The sequence below is a fragment of the Diaporthe batatas genome, assembly GCF_019321695.1.
Source record: "Diaporthe batatas strain CRI 302-4 chromosome Unknown Contig00007, whole genome shotgun sequence".
NCBI classification, from domain to species: Eukaryota; Fungi; Ascomycota; class Sordariomycetes; order Diaporthales; family Diaporthaceae; genus Diaporthe; species Diaporthe batatas.
Window position 1 is genome coordinate 1,528,436 of NW_025408554.1, and position 19,542 is coordinate 1,547,977.

At 57.1% G+C, this 19,542-nt stretch overlaps 2 protein-coding genes across 2 annotated transcripts; one reads left to right on the plus strand and one right to left on the minus strand.

The window, feature by feature from the left end:
- Positions 1 to 673: 673 nt before the first annotated feature.
- KVR01_006754 (uncharacterized protein) lies at positions 674 to 8,794 on the minus strand. The gene is made up of 4 exons (XM_044784520.1): positions 7,982 to 8,794; positions 5,636 to 7,899; positions 1,447 to 5,506; positions 674 to 1,284 (listed from the first exon to the last, which is right to left on the minus strand). Exons 2-4 carry the CDS (start codon positions 5,942 to 5,944, stop codon positions 836 to 838), a joined length of 4,818 nt encoding a protein of 1,605 aa, XP_044644185.1. The 5' UTR covers positions 5,945 to 7,899; positions 7,982 to 8,794; the 3' UTR covers positions 674 to 835.
- Positions 6,702 to 8,636, plus strand: KVR01_006873 (uncharacterized protein; the record flags this gene model as incomplete). The annotated part of the gene is made up of 2 exons (XM_044793640.1): positions 6,702 to 8,004; positions 8,035 to 8,636. The coding sequence occupies 2 exons, from the start codon at positions 6,702 to 6,704 to the stop codon at positions 8,634 to 8,636; spliced, it is 1,905 nt and encodes a 634-aa protein (XP_044644304.1).
- Positions 8,795 to 19,542: the final 10,748 nt, after the last annotated feature.

Consider the following 19,542-nt stretch of genomic DNA (forward strand, 5'->3'; position numbering starts at 1 on the left):
TTGGGTTATTTGCGGGGTAATGTGACAGCTGAGTATCCCTGTCACAGGGCCCTAAAGCGTTACATGAGGGTATTTCTAACCGGCAGTCACCGGCAAGTACAACGGGTTTGTCAGTCTCTATATCCCTAATTTTACTATCTCGTCGTGGTTGACAATATTTGGTTTCATTTCTATTCCATATACATCCGAAGCCATACACGGTGCCTTCATACAGTGCGATTGACGATGTTACTTATAAAATTTGGCCCAGGTGAACAGTGGTGGCTATCCATTGGTATGCTAGGATTAATAATATTGCCCTGTGTTGCCCCCTCCCCCCTCCCGCCGCCCCCCGATAGCTCCAATCACAAAGCAACACCATCTGTCTGAAAGCGTCAGAGGTCTCAAACTGTTGCTATATTCAATAGATTAAAGAAGAATAAGAGCGATGCCAACAAAATGCTTAAGCCCCACAACCTGTGATTACTGCAGTTGGACTCGGGAGAGATTTCTGGGAAACCTCAGCATGAGGGGCCTTTCCCCTTAAACAAGGAGAACCGTAGACTCTCACTGCCCTTTACAGCCGCATGCATTGCCGACAAGGATGATTCTGGGCTGGCAGCTCATTTCTTCAACGTCAATGTCTCACAGCCTTTCACGCTCTCCACAATCCACACCCTTCAACGTCCATAGGTTTGAAAGTGGAAATTGTCCTACGATAAGCAGTATATAACAGATCATTCCTGTATGGAATCAATAAGAAGCGCCACACCGACTGCCAGTGCTAGAGCCACCACTACAGATCACAGCTCGTCCGCTCTTCAGACAGACTACAGACGAACAATTCCTGATCTTCCTAAATAGAGCCGAGTCCAGCCAGTGTTTCTCCAAGCCATCCCAACGCCCCACCGTCTTGGTTGCCGTCTTGGTTGCCGTCTTGGTTGCCGTCTTGGTTGCCATCTTGGTCGGCCTCCTCTGGCATCGCTACTGCTGCTGCCGCTTGATCTGCCTGTCCTGGTCCATTACGTCGCACCCTCTTGGGAGCACCTTGATCCGCGGCATCCTCGTCCGCACCCCTCTTGTTGGTTCTAGGGTCGAAACTTTCAGGTATCAGATCGCGGTGGAATTTCCGAAGCCTCGACCCTGGCTCCTCGTAGCGGTTGGGATCGTCGTCGGCGTCGTCATCGTCGTCGTCGAAGAAGCTGTTGTATCGGTCCAACAGGTAGGTCGACCACTCCTGAAATTTCTCGCTGATGCCAGTGTCTTGATCGTCTGGATCATCGTCATCTCTATTGGCTGCCAAAGCTGCAGCGTGGTTTTCCAATGTCAGCAAAGCACAAGCAAGCGCGTGAGTGTGTCAATGTAGATTGTGAGATGTGTGGTTAGTGGTTAGTGGGACGAGTTTTGTTTGTGGGAGATGGAAAAGGTAGGTGTGGTCTTCGCTGGACACGGGAGCATGCGTCTTACCTCTGCCCATCTGCGCAAACATTTGATCTATCACAAATTGTTTCTGGCGCGGCGTATCACCTATGAGGAACTTCCTGTGGCCCGTCCTGTACTCAACTTTTTGATCAATGTATGGCTTGGCCTTGGGCCGGTAGTACTTGGAGGGGGTCGGGTCTTCGAGCTCGGGCTTCCAGAGCAGATCTTCGTCGAGCGCCTCGTCGCGCGTGATGATGCCCTGCCTCCTCTCCGTCTGGAGCTGCAAAGGCCACCTGTTCACGCTGAAGAACCTCTTGACCTCGCCCCGGACCTCGGGCCTGGCCCAGCTCCAGACCTTGGAGCGGACCTTCTCGTCGAGCGGGTCCAGGTAATCGTTCGCACGGCGGCCCGGCCACAGCATATTGTCTTTCTTCACGGCCTCCTTGATTATGTGGTCGCGTACAAGCTGCAGTGCGGCCTCTGCCGTCAGGGCGTCGTCATTCGCCCTGTCGGGCAGCGTCGCCTTGACAAGCCTGACCAGCGGGTTCTCAGCACCACGCTCCCACTGCGTGATCCTGTTGAACTCGGCCCTGTAGGCTTGGATTGCATTCGACATGTCACCAGCCGGCCTGGGCTGTTTGTCCTTCCACTTCTGCTCCAATCCGCCGTCGAAACTAGTCAACTTCCCCATGTAGTAACCCCAGCGGTATGCGAGACTAAGGAAGTATTGCTCCACCCTCTGGTCTAGCGGGCTATTGTGAAGACACCTTCTGACGAGCGACTGCCAGGTTCGCAGGCGATCAAACCGAGGAGCAGAGACCACGTCCTCGACCCTCTCCAATGGGCGGAGATCCTCGGAGCGCTCAGGCACAGTCCACCTGACGAGCTGTTCTGGATGGCATGTGGGGACGGGGCGCTGCACCCAACCATAGCACCGCCAGTCGGCTTCGTAACGGCAGCGTCCTTGGCTGTGGAGGCGCTCCAGCCACATCTGCACATCGTGGGCGTAGAACCTGATCCTCGTCACTGGGCCGTCCCTCTTGTCGTGAATGTAGTCAAGGAGGTCCTCAACGCTGACTCTCGTCCCATTGTCTGGAAACAGCGGATCCGAGACGTCGTTAAATATGCGTGCTAACTTGTCGGCAAACAGTATGAACATTGACGCGCGAGGCTCTAGCTGCTGCGTCATTTCGGGTGTGATGGATTGGGTGAGCAGAAACCGGATCCAGTAGATCTCCATCTTGTCGAGATCTCGGCTGTTGCCGTCCTGGTCAAGATCTCGTTCGCGAACAGATAGGAGATTAATACTCTGCTGCTGACCATCCCGTGTGTACATGGAATCTGCGCCGGTGAACCCTTTCCTGTAAACAACATCCATCTGCGCCAAGAGGGGTCGAGGTGCGATGTTTAGCTCCCGCTCAAACAGCTGCCTAGTAGTCCTCATCTCCCTCAACATCTGCCGGTGGTATTCGTCTGCAGCACTCAGCCCACTGTCAACATAGGCACCCCATAGTGACATGGGCGGCAGCACCGTCTGCTGCACTCCAGGAAGAGCTGAGGAAGATATTGATAACATGCCGAAGCCCAAGCGGCTTACCACCGCCTCGCGCGCCGTTGCCATTTCCCTGTTCCGGTCCGCCCAGAACTTGACCATGTTGGCAGTGAAGCCCTGGGGGTCGTCCTTGCCGTCTGTCTTCTCGAGCTGATTTGGCCTCAGCTTAGCTAGTTCGTACTTGCGCGTGGGTCCAGCGCCGGTGTTCTTCCGCATGATTCCGACCTCTTCGGCCGAGAGGGCCAGGCGAACACGGCGCCAAGGCGTATTGGCGACCGTGTTCTCATGGCTGCTGAACTGCCGCAATGCAGCCTGCAGGCCTGCGCGACGGCAAGCCCTCTCCCTCGCGTAACTTAGCTTGTCGGCCGCGAGCTCAGTGCCGTCGAACAGTCTCTTGGAAAGACGATTCCCGCCGTCTTCCAGACGTGACTCAACCCATCCTTGGAAGCCAATACCGTCCCTGGCGATACACTGCTCGAAAGTCTGCTCTTGCACGAAGGCAGCATTATTATCCAGTGCTTGGTCGGCGGCCTGCCACAGTGCTTCTTCGTCGTGTGAGAGCTGGTCTTGCTGCGTCGACCGGTTCTGTTCGGTGATACGCGGGTCTTGCTTCTCGACATCGGTAAGCCACATATCATTCACGACCGTCTCTGCCCGCGGGTGTGTGGGGAACTCCGAGGGCAACAAGTGATTCTGGTCGTTGTGGTCCCTGCCAAAAAGCAGTGGCAGCTTTCCGTTGTACTTCAACCTGGGCTTACGCGCAGGGATCATATCCGAGGTAACAACCTTGTTGGGCGTGTTAGGCCCGTAGTGGGTGTCGTTGAAGAGGGTGTGCGCCTGGACCTTTTCAAGCAACTGTTCGGCCATGTGTCTCGATTCGGGGCCTATACGCGGGGCCTCATCACTCGAAAGGAGCCAGTTCAAGAATTCGTGCACCTCTGCAACATTCCTCTCCCAATGCATTTCCCGGTCGATGTCCCCTTCGTCGAGGAGGATCTGAGCTGCCCTGAGTCGCGTGCCGACCGGCGGCTGAGCCTGACCGTGCCAGGTAAAAGAGTGCAGCATGTCAGCTGGTGATGGCTGCATGGGAGCTGGCACGCTGCCATCAGTTGGAGGGGAACCTGGCGGAACAACAGGAGGCCCGGGAGGAACAGGAGGCCCGGGAGGAACAGGAGGCCCGGGAGGAACAGGAGGCCCGGGAGGAACAGGAGGCCCGGGACGCGTGGGAGGACGCGTGGGTGTGTCGTCGGGAGTCAACGGCCGGAGCCCGGGATCAGGTGTGGTTGATCTACCATTTCCACCGCCAGGTTGTCTCCCTGAGGGGAAAAAAGTGGACGTCGGCGGTTGAGCCACTACCGGCCCCGGGGGGAACAAAGTAGGACCAGGCGGTTGTGTCACCACCGGCCCCGGGTGGAATAAAGTAGACGTCGGCGGTTGTGCCACCACCGGCCCCGTGGGGAACAAAGTAGGACCAGGCGGTTGTGTCTCCACCGGCCGCGTGGGGAACATAGTGGGACCAGGTGGTTGTGTCACCACCGGCCCCGGGGGGATTCGAGTAGCACCAGGTGGTTGTGCCACCACCGGCCCCGGGGGGACTCGAGTGGGAGCAGGCGGTTGTGCCACCACCGGCCCCGGGGGAAATGTAATGGGAGGTGGTGGTCGTGTTACTGGCGCTTGAGGTCTAGTGCCCGGCGTGGTGTTAGTAGTTCCTGATGTGGTCCCGCCAGTACCAAATATATCCCCAGCAGGCGTTGTTGTTACCCCCGGGGGGACTCGAGTGGGAGCAGGCGGTTGTGTCACCGGCCGCACTGGAGGAAATGTAATGGGAGGCGGCGGTCGTGTCACTGGCGCTTGAGGTCCAGTGCCCGGCGTGGTGTCAGCAGTTCCTGATGTGGTCCCGCCAGTACCAAATATGTCCCCACCAGGCGTTGTTGTTACCCCCGGGGGCACTCGGGTGGGAGCAGGCGGTTGTGTCACCGGCCACCCTGGGGGAAATGTAATAGGAGGCAGCGGTCGTAACACTGGCGCTTGAGGTCCAGTGCCCGGCGTGGTGTCAGCAGTTCCTGATGTGGTCCCGCCAGTACCAAATATGTCCTCAACAGGCGTTGTTGTTACCCCCGGGGTGAACGTGAAATTTACTGCCGTTGACTGGTCTCTGGTTGCTGTGGACAAAGCATTGAGATTGTTTGGGGGCAGGAATGTCGTAAGTGGGTCGCCCGTGAATGTAGGGAAAGTCACTACCGGTGGCTGTGAAGTATTGCCAGCATCGGTGGTGGGATTCGTGTCTCCTGGTCTAGTCGGGTTCGATGGTGGCCAAGAAGTAGGACCGAAAGGATTGTCGCCAAAAATATCGACGTTCAGAACTCCGCCAGTATTGGTGCCTGCCACAGGTGCTGCTCCTGGCACACGTTGGAAGCGATGGCCGCCAAAATGGCCTGTGAGTTGGTAGTTCAGGCGTTCTGCGGGCGACAACGCGTCGAATTCCTCTTGGTTAAGGGTAGCTTCAGCCTGAGGCAGCGGGACGAACGTAGGGAACAAGTTACCGCGCCCAAGCTGGGAGAAAGACGAAGTGTTAGTCCACATCTAGAGGTTCTTAAGGAGAACATCATGCCTAGACAAGATTGAAACCTCTCCAGCTAGGCACTTGCTTGCAACAAATCATCTAGGTAGGTATTCACGAACCGTATTGCTCGGGTTGTACTGGCTTCGAGCCGCGTCATCTAGCGGAGGCAAGTTTGCCGCATTGAATCTGTTCCGGTCATATCCTCGGAAAGCTGCTTGAATATTTGGGTCACGAAACCACGCTTCATTTCCTGTCCAGACGTTGTTTCTGAAATTCTCTGCAATATATGCCGTGATTTCATAGTCCGATCTGCCCTCGAAGTGGCTTAGAAGGGCTCGCCAGTGTTGATGCGCCGGGGAATTGTTGACACGGCCCCGGAGCCTTGCGACGAAAGTACCATCGAGCGGGGAGAGTACTGCCGACGCCATCTGGAGAGATGGCCAGAATTTGACTAAGTAAATATTCAACTGGCTCTGACAGCAGGGAGTTGACCTCCCACGGTCATGAATAAATTAAAGTGCGCCGTCGTCGTCTCAAAGAATGAGGAAGGGTGACGGGGAAATGTGTAGGCTGAACTCTTTTGCGCGCCACAAAAAAGAAAGAAAAGCAGGAAGGGAGGAAACAATCTCTCTGGCTGGATGGACGATCCTTTGCAATAGACATATTATCTGCTTGCGCATGTTGCACGCTTGCATGCATCGCGAAGGACAATGACCGTGTCTGCTGGCCATCCTCTCAGCGGGGACATTGAATCCGGCCGGCCTCTTAGAGCGTGCTCACTAAAGTGGCGGCGGGACACCTACCCGGCCTGCATTCCAGCCGCGGCGGATACACCGGGTTGAGCTTCCACACTCGGCCAAAACGAACACGACAATGAATGACAGCCGCCGTGAGAAGCCAGTAGTTGAAAGCCGCCGCTTTCGGAATGCCCCTGACAAAACGTATCCCAGCTGTCCCGGCTGGCAGCGCTCTTGTTCCTCAAAGACGCTGCCGGCATGGACACTGGAAACGTCGCATCTTTGTTCCAAGCTCCACTGCGGCTTCGCTGTTGTAATTGAACGCAGTGCAGAACACCGTGGAACCCGTGGCCTGATGGGCCACGGGTATCAGCATGTCCCCCGGTGTCTCAGTGCTACCGCGTGGAAGTCAGCTAGTGATCAGCCGCAGTGAGCAGAATCAGCAAACATGGATCGTGAAGACCATGTCGGAAATCCTCGGACAAGACTGGAAAAGAGCGTACAGCAACTGCGATCCCAACTGCAACTCGTCCGCCCATCACGGGGTAGAGTAAACAAAAATGATGGCGGCCAAACTGTCGGATCTGTCAAGGGACAACAGCCTGGCAACTTTGCCTCCTTTGCGGAGGCCGAGAAGAAGCACGATCAGAAGATTAGCCAATTCTCTCCGAAGCTCAAAGGCGCCGGGACACAGCGAGTAAAAGGCCCCGAGAAAAAGACCCTGTCGTCCGATTTTGAGGGCTTGAACGCAGTATCGTCGCTTGAAGAAGCTGAGTTCGACTCGGGACCACAAGAGGAGACCGAGTGGCAGCCCTCGTTAGTGATAGGGTCATCATCTATCGACACCGGAAACCCCAGCGCGAAAGAGGTCGCTCGTAGAAACATGCTGCAGTGGGAACACATTCACCAGCACCACCGCAAGCAGTCTCCTGGGAGCTTCCAGCTGAACATTTTGGACAAGCGGCGCCAGGATGCAGTCAGAGAATATGAAGATATCTGTGCCCGGGCAGACCCAGAGGACGATGTGCCTCGCAACGAGACGCGGGCGTTCAAAGAAGAGCGCATACAATCTCGACTCTGCGTCCTGCAGGAAACCCTTGCTCAAAGCACAGAGCCTGAGTGTGAACCTATGAGAGCTAACATCTCAGCTGCGATCCGCGGGTACCAGGAGGGAGACATCGAGTGCTCGAGCACCTATACCTTGATCTTTGCGGGGAAAATTGTCGACACGACCTGTAGGACGTGGGCCGAATTCGCTATCGACAGGAAGAAACGTCTGGACGAGTATTTCGACAAGCATGGCCCTGGTTTCCTCTGGTGGGAGCCGCCGCTGGCCGATGGTAAAGACGGAGTAAATGCCAAGAAAGCACTTCTTCTCGATGTCAAAAAACACGTCGAACCCGATGTCCAATTCCGAGATGACCAATGTCATTTGCGAATACCTATGTGCTTTCGCAAGGAGAACGCCCTCACATGTCGAATGGAAGGCACAGAGGGGCAGCAGAGCATCTTGAGGCAAGGCGCTTCCGACAAGCCAAGGATCAAGAAGAGGAAATGGGTACGCGTAGACGATGACGAGAGCTGTGCCGACGTATTGAAGAAAGCCAGGGGCATGGCTGCCGATGCCTATGAGCCGCATATACCACCTGAGAGGGCAGCAAAAAAAGGGGTACTCAGCCAGCCTTTCCCAGCGAGCGTACGGTCATATGATACGAGTGGAATGCTTACTTTCGAGATGCTGCTTGACAGTGGTTGCGAGACCCCAATCCTGTACCATGAAGATTTCGTGTCCTTGGGCTTCACCAAGAACGACATGAACGCTGCAAGCGTTACGGTCGTCCACGGCGCCAATGGGAAGAAGTCGAGTTTGAAGCTCTTTGAGCTTCTTGCGGGTGTCCAGCTCTCTGAGGACTGTTCCCACGACCACGACCTCTTTCCCACGCAAATCATAAAGCTTGACTGGATGCTGAAGCCGCCAGCAGGGTATAGCGGCGAGAGATTATCCGGAATCCTTCCTTTCCTTGCGTACTATATGTCCTTTGCGCCAGGGATGGACATTGCCCACTTGGGCGATGAAAGAGGCGATGTCCTGGGCATGCAACGGATCCCAGCCGGGCTCAGGTATGACCCGTTCGTGAAACTTCGGTTAGGCGAGCATAGGGAGAGGTTGTTCAAGAAGCTCCAGCACAGAAACCCAAGCAAGATTGTCTTTGAGCACCGGAGAGGAAGTGCACGGCGAACATTGGTAGAGGAAGAAGTCGACTCTGACGCCGGCACGTCACGAATCACGCTGCTCGACACCGACGGGACAGTGATGCAGTCCTGCAAGATAGAGACTCCCCAGGATAGGAGGAGACAGAGGTTGGTCGAGTTTGTCGAGTGAGAGCGCAGTTCTTGAAGGAGCAAGCAATGCCTCACAGGCGAGATGAGAAGAACCATTTCAATCTTCTCCATGAATATTGCTCCCCATTACTTGCTATCCCATCATCCAAATTGCAAGCTGCCTTTCCGCGATGAGATCAGCGCGAGCCACAATCTCGGTCGTGACTACTTGATATGCTTGTTTACACGACACTGGCGTCTGCTTGATAAGCTCGAGGGCCTGTAGAGGATACGCCTTGGCCTCACCTCCTGGCTCCTAGGTCTCGGTCACGCTATAGATAGCTGGCCAATGACCCGCAGCTCCATCACTTGAGTCTGACATGCTGTCCGAGGCAACAGGAGGCCTGGGATAGCAATTCCATTCCTGGCGTACTTGGCGGTGTCTGACAGAGTGTGCAGGCGGCCGAGGAGACGGCACGGGTGCTGGCCCGCGAAAGGGGGGATGAAAGAAGGAAAAACAACGATGCTACTGGCCAGTCGAACTTGCAGGAAACCAGGCACCACGTCTCTTTAAGACGCGCTCGAATATCAAGCTCGCGTGAAAAAGGCTGTCTCTGAGTCAAGCAGACCTCTGAGATTATCGCATCCGACACATCTTAAATTAGCAGTGTCTCGGGCGCCTTGTGGACGGCCGTCTTGGCTCCCATCTGTACCTATCGATCCCGTGCAATCCAGCGGCTCGGCTGCGTGGCTTGCTGCGACGTTGTGTGAGACATTCAGGGCGTAGTCGCTTCCGTTGGATGAGCACCTTGGGCAGCGCGTTCTAAAGAGCGGCGGGTTCCCGGCCCTGACAGGCTGCATGTGGCACGTCGGAAATCGATACCTGACGCCATGCTGTGTTGATGGATAGATAGCCTTGCCAGGGGACAGCCAGGGGACTGGCACCAATTCTAGAAAATGCAGTTGACCTTCGGTATGGCCCCTCCAAATGCGACCTGCGCCATCGCCTCTCCGAGAGGTTGGTGCGACCGAACGAGCACTGGGTGGCATTGCACCAAACTGGCGGTTTTGAAATCCAAATGCGTATGTCTCCATCGGGCAGTGGTACGATCACCCTTCAAGACAACGTGCCCTTCTCATCTGCGGATACTGGGGAGTCTTCGCCAGGTGATGGAATTGACGGCGGGTATACCTCATGTCAAGACTCCGATCGTCACCGGCTTCAGCTGTCCCTTGGCCGATACTTTCTGCCACGTCGTGCCGTTTGCCGGATCGAGCCACTTGGCTCAGGCGGGATTGAGAGCTAGGTCTTCTCAGCCCAGGGGAGCGATGGGAATTCTGGAGGGCAGATAGAGTTCGCACGTACAAGGCCACAATGACCATGTGAGTGTTCAGCCCAAACGCCACGAGTTTAGTGGCATTCCTCCAAGCCCAGGGACCCGAACACGCCGCAGCGTATGGTTCACATCCCTCAATCTAAGGGACAGCCTTCCAAACGGTGGTCCGCAGAGCGATCAGCGAGACCAGCTCGACGGCGATCACTCCAGCTGAAGCAGGGCAAACTCTCGCCGTCGAAGCCCAGCTGATGAACGGGCGAATAAGGCCGCCACTACGGGGCCGCCAGCTGTCTCTGCGGGAGGGTAACCACAGGGTTCTCCCGAGCGCGGGAGGTTGAGAGTTGAATGGCTCCGCGCCGCATGATGCAAATTTGAGCCGTGATGTGCGTAAGGTGGTGGTCCCGTGTGGTTTAGGAGGGACCATCCTGGAAATCCAGGCTCCAGGCTCTCCCGCTCCACCCAGCTCCCATCAAAAAGGTAGCCCCTGCGGCAGGCGAGAGATCTTCCACGGCATGGCGCCTATTGAGATGAAGATTCATGCCGAGCTGGGCAGCAGACAGGGACGCTTGCGATAAGAGGGGATGAGAACCGGGCACGCCCGTGAGAGACTGGCGGGCTGCTGCTAGCCGAACGGCTGCCACCTTCTCACCAAGTAGCTCCCGCTTTCGAGGCTTCCTCGGTCGCCTGGTCGTGGACGGCGGGAGCTGGGCAGGGGCAGGTGGGGCGGCGTGGTTGGTCGAGGCGGATGCAGCCAGAAGATCGAGCATCCCAGCTGACGGGAGATTGCCGCAGGCCGTGGGGGCGCTGTCCCAGTGCGCGAAGGACGTGGCTCGACGCGTAAAGTGGTCTTTAAAGTGGTTTTCTTTTTTCTTTCCTGTTGGTGACGTGGAGAGCTGCATTGGAAATGGCGGGCGGCCTGGCTGCACCGTGCAGGCTGGGCTCAAGTGCTAGTGTGTCGTGCTCGACCTGTCTGCTGCTAAGCTAGTACCAAGGTACTTACTTAAGTAAGTATGTGACTTGCCTATCCTGGTCCTGGCAGCCTGGTTACGCGTGTAGACACGCGTTGCACTGACTGTAAAGTGGTAGAGGGGGAGACAAACCGCGCCCCAACCCAACAGCTTGTGACAATACCGAGCGGGCGAGCGTGGAAAGCTACTCAGCAGACACTACCACCATTTCTCCAATGACCTGGCCGGACCCAACCGCCGGCGAACAGACATCGCAGCCCGCTCCCCTCTCACTGCGACGCTCGGCGCGGAAAAAAAAAGTGTGATGTGCCCACTCCGGCTGATTGGGCTGCCAGGCGAAGCAAGTTTCCCAGCGGCTGTTCCTGATTCTGTTTCGAAAGGCGACCAACTGGACAGCAGACGGTAGCACCCGACCGCCGGGGAGCAACTCTTCGGGTGAAAATTCTGGACTGAGGCCTTGCTAATAGCATCCTTGCCGGAGCTATCAGGCAAGCTGCGGCCTTCGATGAGGGGTTCTCGCCCGGTGCACTGGGATGATTGGTTGTTGCTTGGTCTTGGGCTGGCGAGATGCGTTGCGCATCTGATGTTTTGCCTTTCGAGCTACCCCACTGCCCGATTGCGCGGGCAATGTGATTCCAATTTCTCACATGCAGCTCTAGTTGCGGTTTCCATTTGTTCGCGACGCCAGGAACAGGATCGTTGGCGTCTTTGCCTCCCAAGGGCTCGGCCGCTCGTCTGACGGCTTGCCCGTTTGGGAAGCCGTCTAACCCAGACTCGGTCTCTGACTGCGGACAAAGTGCAAAATCCAGGGGCGACAAGGCTACGCAGGAGCCCGGGTAGTATGTACAGAAGCCATGCTTCGACAGAAACGACATCATCACGCAGGGCGGCTGCATAACGTCTGTCACGTAAGGAATCCTCCGCCTGAAGCCTCTGCCACGTAATGATGTGCTACAAATAGAACCAAACGTGCTGAAGTATGTAATGCGGCTCGTCGACTGGCGATGTGGTAGAATAGTCCCTCGGACCCTTGAGCCCAGGAACAAGAGTATGTACATGTGCATATATCCTAGCCAATCCAGCTTTCAACATGCTTCATCATTTGTGTCTCAAGCTCAGGGTCCTGTGCCCACGGCAGACGCCTGTTCACAAGGGCGCCGCAGGGAGACGTGTGGTGGGTGCATCGACACATCACCAGCTTATCCTGGTGGTCAGGGCGGGGAACTGTGCGACGATCTGTGCAGGAAAGACACCACTTGACTCATCTTGTCCTTTTAAACGCGGGCACTAGGACATTAGGACAGGTATCTGGTCGCCTCGCTTGAGGAGTCTGACAGTGCGATTGCGGACGCTCAAGGTGCGACATGCCTAGACGCCTTGCCATCCACGGTCAATTGACTTGTACCGACCGAGTCCAAGATTCAATCGATCAGGTTCGCCAACAGACATAGATATACACAAGCGGCACTTGAAAGAAATACCCTTCGAGGCTCTGCTTTGGGAGGCACAAAAATTTGCGGAGTGAATGACCGGCCGTCATTGGTCTGAAAAATCACGTCCTAAGGAGCAGCCGGTGACAAATAGAAGTCGGCAATCCACCCAGGCCGCATGTGTCTAAAAAATTGACGTCAGGGCACGGCCGGTAGGCAAAGCAAAGCAAACGCTTCCTCGGAAATGGTCTCGAATCCTCGGGTATGACGGGCCAGACGGTCACACAGGGTCCTGAGACGGCATCTGATGCTCATCAGATGTTGGGCAGCGGCCGAGTGGCAATGTCGTCCCAGGGAGGGATTCACGTTACCGTAGATCCGGTTCGAGGGCAGGCACGAGCCAGGCACGAGCCAGGCACGAGCTGAGCGTGAGCTCGCGTCTTGTACGCGTGGTGCGAGAGTCATCGACGGCGTAAAAAATTGCTACCATCTCGTTGGTCGTTCCTGTTCACCGTCCAACTTCGGCCCGGATTATGTCGCGGTGGCGTCGTTGAGCAAGGAGTCAGCTCTCCGCAGCTCACTGCAGCGGCCAGCCAGGCTCGTAGCTTCGCTGGCATCCCTGTTGCCGGTCAGCTCCCCCTCACCAAAGAGGCGCATCGCCATAAGCTAGGTCCCAGGTGATAGGGTCGTCCGCGGTAGAGCGCGTCTTGAGACGCGCCTGGCGCGTCACCCCGGTCGAGTCCATTCCAAAACCCCCCGACTCAGGACCCCATCCCATCTGATCGCCGAGCTCGTTTCCGGTCTTGGCAAGCCAGAGGCAGTGACACTTCCAAGCGTGCATCTGTCGAGACGCCTTCCGGATGCAGAAACAGCGCTGATGCTGCAGCAAAATGCCTGTCAAGACACGGTGAAACTTTGCCGCCTGGCTGATGGATTGATCGCCGTGGTGCGAACTCGTTGTCAAAATGTTCTTGACAACTCGGTGCTTCTATGTGATTGCAGTGTTCTGATTCCAGCCATCACCGCCATCCAGCACACATGTTCTCCGGCGGCCTCGTAAACCTTTGTCATGATAGAAGGCACCGGGGAGCTCCGGGTGGAACCGAGACGCCGACCGAGACTCCGAGGCCCTTGCGAGGGCTTTCCCCCGGAAGGAGACGGCAAGTTTGAAGGTGGAATCAGGTATTTTAGAGTTGGGCCCGGCCTGGGTTAAAATCAACCGAACTAATCCAGCCAGGCAACCCCGGGAGCAAGAGTGAAATCTCCTGAGTCCGTGCCAGAGTATCGGTACAGGCGCCCGACTTTAGGCTTTGTATCTGCAGTGCAACGCCGTGCGTGTGCGCCACCGCGGCACGCAGCACGCAGCAAGGCTGTCCGATGTCAGTCGTTCCCCACTGAAACAGCGCTGTGGGAGGGGAGGCTCAGAGGAGAGCAGAATGACCGGGCCTGCAGTTTAGTCATGATGACCAGCACAGGCTGACCAAGAGGACGGCGGGCTCACAAACCGGTGCCCTGAGAAAGTTTCTGCTGCGGGACGGAGGAGAGATTTCGGCAACCAGGACGCGGCGAGTGCGGACGGTGCCAAGACATGGACCAGGCCCTGTTTCGCAACGAGTTCCCGGGGAACATGGCACCGACATGTCACCGTCAGTGAAGAGGAGATGGTGTGGTGCTCGGATTGGCCAAGCGGCGCGCGAGGCTGATGGATGAAGGAAGGGCTGCAGGCGGAAGCGCACGCCGAACAGTGGCCAGCCTGTGGACGGCGTTCTTGTTGAATGTCGCTGCCACGGCAAAATCCCAATTGTTTCTCTCGTGACAGGTGTCGGGATTTTTGGACACAGCCCAGGACGGTCAGCGGGCTCGATGCGGCAGTGCATGGTAATAATAGCCAGGAGAGGCGGTATGATACCGCTCGTTCATACACCGACAGCGACGGTTGCGAGTGGCCTGATTGACTTTTCTGTACCATGTACCGCATTCCTGACCCCATCGAGATGGATCCCCCCTAGACAGTACGCTACTTGGCTGCCGACCACTTGCAGTCGGCGCAAAAGCAGTAGGCTTGGCTCGCTTGTTTCGAGAAATCTTCGAAGAGGCAAGACCATCGTGCCAAGGTTCACAGGCCACAGTGTGCCCCAGCTTGGAGCAGCAGCGCCGGGCAGGGGCACACTGGGGGACCCCACGATGCGGCATGCAGGCTGCACAAGCACTGTACGCGTCTGACTCCACTGATCGGGGCAAGGCTGTCCAGTGTCAGGCTCTCGGCGACAGAGTTCAGGATCTGTTCTCAGCCAGTGCCACGCGCCCGTCTGTGAGCGGTGACGAGGCTCCACAAAAAGTCACTTCCCCCGGCCCTGAATCAAACCCAAGTTGCAGAGACGGCCTCGCCAGTTGGAAGCTGCCCCGGGCCGGCTCTATTGGTCAATTGGAGCACAGCGAGACAGTCTGTGCCCATTAGAGGCGCCAATTAAGCTTGAGGGCAAATCTTGAGCTGCGCCGCTGCAGGCCCAAGGGGCGGAACGGGGAACTCTCTGTTATCAGGCCAACAGGCTTGGCCTAGAGCTCCGGGCTGCCGGGGCGAGCCCGTCCCCTGCAGCGCTGCTCGACTCGTAACCAGGTCAGGAGGGTCACGATCGCGTGGATCACCACGCATGTGCCTCGCCAAAAAGCTCCGAGGGGGCCAGAGAGGCTATGCATGATACAGTGCGGTAGGCAAGAGTCGCGGGAAAGGCGAGGCAGTATACGTGTAGATGAGCGTTGAGGTTCCGCTGGCCAAGACACGTCACCGTGTCGCCGACAAAAATAAACCTCAACGACGTAAGAGAGGCCCCGTCGAGGGTGGGCTAGACAATCTACACTATGCAGTGTCTCTATGTATGCGCGGCGAACGTCCGTGCTTTTCTCAGTCTCGGAGGACAGACACAGTAGCCTACATCGCAAACCCTGGGCGGGCAGCTGCCAGGGTTGGAGAACGAACCTGCCCTTCGGAGCGTTGCTGCAGGAAGACGGAAAAGCGGGTCCCCAAGCAGACACGAGGTGAGGTACCAATGTCACTTTCCCATGTTGCCCAACATGGGGAAATTCTGCTGAGGCGAGCCTTCTCCAATCAATCCCCTGCTTTGGTTCAAACATGTCCGTGTGCTGTGGCGGGTGATTTTGTGTCAATGACAGACGCTGTGGTTGTTGACGTTGATTGTAGTTGCGACTGACACTGCCGATGAACAGTGCTGCCCCCTCTCCGGGCCTTTCCTGGCCGCCATTGCTCCGTCAACGAGGCGAGACCCACGTCGGCTCCAGGTGCTAGAAATTTTCGGATGAGCATCTGCGCTTGCCTCTTACGGGGCGGCATCTGCAGTCAGTTGCCTGCCAGGTCAGCCATCGGACAACCCGCAAGGATCGTCAGAGCAGGACAAAATGGTGCTGCAAATCGGGAGGCTTTGACGTGTATTCCAACAAGATGTTATCTGGTATATCCAGCATAAACTGCCAGGTCGTGTCTTGCCGCCTGTTGTCCTTTCTGAACCGACCGCACACAATCATAGCGATGACGTAGGCCGAATGGATGCAGCCACTGTACCCACGCCGGTGATGGGTACAGTGCCCCAACGGGGTCGTCCGAGGTCTGCACTGGCGAGGCCCCGTTGGACTGTGCATGGCAGACTCGCGAGCTTCCCCAGGCAAGGGCAGCGCATGCTGGTATACGGAGTCGGAGGGTGAGGAGACAATAGTGAGACAGAAGGAGAAAAAAATCAGATATTTCACTGCTGTTAGTCGTGAACCGGCGACATTCCGTGGGACGACGCATCGGGCGGGTGGGCGGGGGTGAGTGGCTCACCGCCGACAGACTTTTTCTGGGGTTCTGCGCAGCGGCTATCGCGAACTTGGGAAAACTCGGTCGTGAGTGAGGTTGTAACGCGTCAATCGGCCACGCCAGAAAGAGGGGAAAACCCGACTCCCCAACCTCACGATATTTCGAGCAGGCCCATGTAAACATACTTCCAGGAATAGAAAGGAGAGGAAGTTTCGAAAGTGGTTCGTCGAACATGCAACTCGTCGTCCGCTGCCCGTGGTTCGGGGGGGAGGGGGAGTGAGGCTAGCGCTGGGTTAGGGCCAAACAGGGATGGCGCCTCCTTTACCGACAGATGGCGTGCCCCACACTGTCGGATGGATTGGATGTCGACGGCGTATGCACATAATCCTTGGCTGGCCATGGGTCACCATGAACTCCTCTGCTGCGGGAAAACCGGGGTGCAGAGCATTGAGGTGCGCTGGCAGCTTCTTCACGTGCAGTAGCGAGCCTCCCGCCATCGCCTGACTGCCAGTGGAAATCTGGATGCTGCTCGAGGCCGCGGCACACATGCACAAAGCTTCGAACGGCATCATGACAGCCACGAACGCCCTGGCGGACCCATAGTAGGGGGGGGGGGAAGGGGGCAGGCAGCAGGCCAAGCCAAGACAGCTTCCTGCGGGTTCGGTCGTTGGTGGCTGTGGATGGGGTCCGCGACCAAGAATAATGTTGCTTCTCGTGACCGCTAGTTTACCTCCCGACGGCAGCCATTCCGCGAGATCACGCTAGCGATCTTTCTAGAAGGGCGCAAGATCTATCGAGGCCAGTCTACTGCGAGAAGGCTGTGTGGCTTGCACCGGCCCACGGCCTGCTGTCTCGATGATATCAAGTGTATCATGGCGCCTCCAAGGGGGACGCTACTGGCTTCCCTGAGCCGCCACAGGTCGCGAAATGCTCCCGAGGTGTTCTATGTGGCTGGACGATTGCCTCCCCCCCTGGCGCCAACAAAAGCTGGGGCACACCTGAGGTCAGGGCTGAGGGATGAGTTGGCAGAGGAAGGCCATCCACGAACCAGGATGGCTAGCAAAAGTTTCAGAACCTGGCTGTTACTGATCTTCTCATTGGAGCAGAGGATTCGCGATCAACCCGCAGACTGTAACTGTGACGGTGCAGTAAGGCAGACTTCGAGGCCAATCGTCCACCTGGACAGTCAGGACTTCTAGGTATGTTCTGCAACGTTTGGTTCGGTAGGCCTGCTCGTGTATCTGAAGCGCATGGCAATCAAGGAAAGCTTGGGCGGTGGCTTCGGACTTGAGGCTGCTGTAACCATGGCGATCGAATACATAGTCGACTCCCGAGGTCCTGATGTGGAAGAGCTGGGTTCTAATCGGGATCTCGGTGTCCTGAAGTCAGGCACTGAGAAACCTGTCCACTTGAATGACAGGTCTGCCCCCGGCTGTGCAACAGACTGCCGTGGTTTGCTAATAAGTAAGTACTCAAGGGGTCGGCTTTGTGGTCAGCGCCAACCCAGGGACACTTGGAACAAGTCGGAGACCAAGGCATCACATCAGGCGTCTATCGTTGGAGCCGGCGGCTGATGCTGACACTGTGACCACGCATGGGGGACGCCCTGAACTTTAACCACCCCCCCCCCCCCGCAGGCTGTCCAGCATACGGACAGACACATCTCAACTGCAAAGAGGGCAAAATCAGTATTCTGCTTCGGGCACAGGCACAGTTTACAAGGGCCGACAGTGAAGCCCCTGAAGCACGGATATTGTGTGCCGCAGATCAGCATCTCTGCTGCGTAATAAGACCTGCGCTGCGCTGAGCCTGCACCACACGAGACGTATTGTCAGTGCACTGCATCTCACCTGCCCCGGTGCCCGATTCCTCGACTGTGCGATGTCGAGCTTGCTTCTCGTCTGTCAGTCGACTTGAAACCCGCGGGGCCGCATTGCAGGATTGAGAGGGAGGTGGAGTGTGGGGGCGAGCGTCTCCTGTGTATGTACTTTGTACCTACTTAAGTACCTGATTGATTGATTGATTGCTTGCTTGCTTGCTTGCTTCGGCAGGCCAGCAAAACAGTCTCGCGACACACGGCAGCGAGCAACAGCGATACCCTGTGAAGATGGGCAGCCGGCCATTCAGACGTCGACGGTCCCAACCCGCTGGGTCGCACCGCAAGATGAGAGAAACCCCCTCCCCAGCTCCCCCCTTGCGGCCCTGCCCCCAGACTTCCCAAGCATTGCTCGCAATCTCGCGGTGTATTTCGGTAACGGTTATTATTGGCAGGGGCCCGCGACAGAGGGACAGGCAACTATGGAGTAGACTGCCGCGGCTGGTCGGTGTGGCTTGGATGGGCAAGCCCGCGCCACCAGCGTCTAAAATGATCACCTCGGGCGATTGTGAGTCGCGTCGCATGTGGTCCTTGGCGCCATATTTTCCTTGGTTGCCTGCGGGTCTGTCGAGATGGCTGGCCTCTTTCAATGCGCATGCGCATGCGCAAAAGGGAGGGGCCATAGATCTCAATGCCATGATGATGACGACGAAAGGGGGGCCCGCCTCAGCCGCCTCTCCCAGATGTCGCGGGATCGCGGGGGCGCGGGGCTTTGGTCAAGGCCCGGCCATCGACCGCGCGTGTGTGCCGCCCACAAACCCGCCATGTTTTGAACATCAGCCACTGTTTATTACAATGACACGCATTAGATCTTACGGTCCGCCGGGCATGGTGTCGTGCAGGCTCGCGTCCTGGGCCTCTGATTGGGCTGCCCTGGCTGCTTGGGCCCCAGCCTGCGTCCGGTCCTATGTAGTATGGGGTCCCTCCCTCCCTCCACCCAAGCCTCCCGCCATTCGCGTTGGCGCTGTCACCAAGCCAGCAGGCTGGCAGGCCAGCAAGCTTGCACTGCGAGGTGGTACTGCCAGCTTTTCGTTCCTCGTACGTGCCATCTAGGCCCGTCGAGGATCTGAGGATGAAGGAGAACCTTGATTCTCACCACAAGCCCACCTTGCCTAACTGCTTTGCGCGTGGGGCGTCTAGGCGGATGCTACCCCATGGGCTTCACAGGGCTTCTGGTGGTGGCCTGTCGACAACCACCTGTGGATCCACGATTCTGGCATGGCTCCCGAGCTGGCTCGTCAGCTGCTGTGCCTGGTGCTCTGATAATAAGTGCCGAATGGAAAGGTGAACATTGTGTTGATCGCCAACATCGATCAGCCTCCTGGGCTGTTGGGATGGGACGTGTTGGCCGTAGGTACCGAGGCTGGGAGAGACCACCACTCCATCCTGAGGTTCTCCCCCACCGTGTATTGGCAGCACCCAGCTGAGATTCCCTCCGGGGCAAGATGCTAGCTTACGCCCATAGGGATGTTCACGGCATGACGGTCTCCAATGTCAGAATACGAATTGCATGCTCGACTAATGGGCAATCTGCAGACTTCGATC

Coding starts and splice junctions, on each gene's coding strand:
- KVR01_006754 (XM_044784520.1), bottom strand. CDS start 5,944: ATGGCGTCGGCAGTACTCTCCCCGCTCGATGGTACTTTCGTCGCAAGG. Junction 5,507..5,635: donor AGTACAACCCGAGCAATACG/GTTCGTGAATAC, acceptor TCTTTCTCCCAG/CTTGGGCGCGGTAACTTGTT. Junction 1,285..1,446: donor GTTTGCGCAGATGGGCAGAG/GTAAGACGCATG, acceptor ACCACGCTGCAG/CTTTGGCAGCCAATAGAGAT.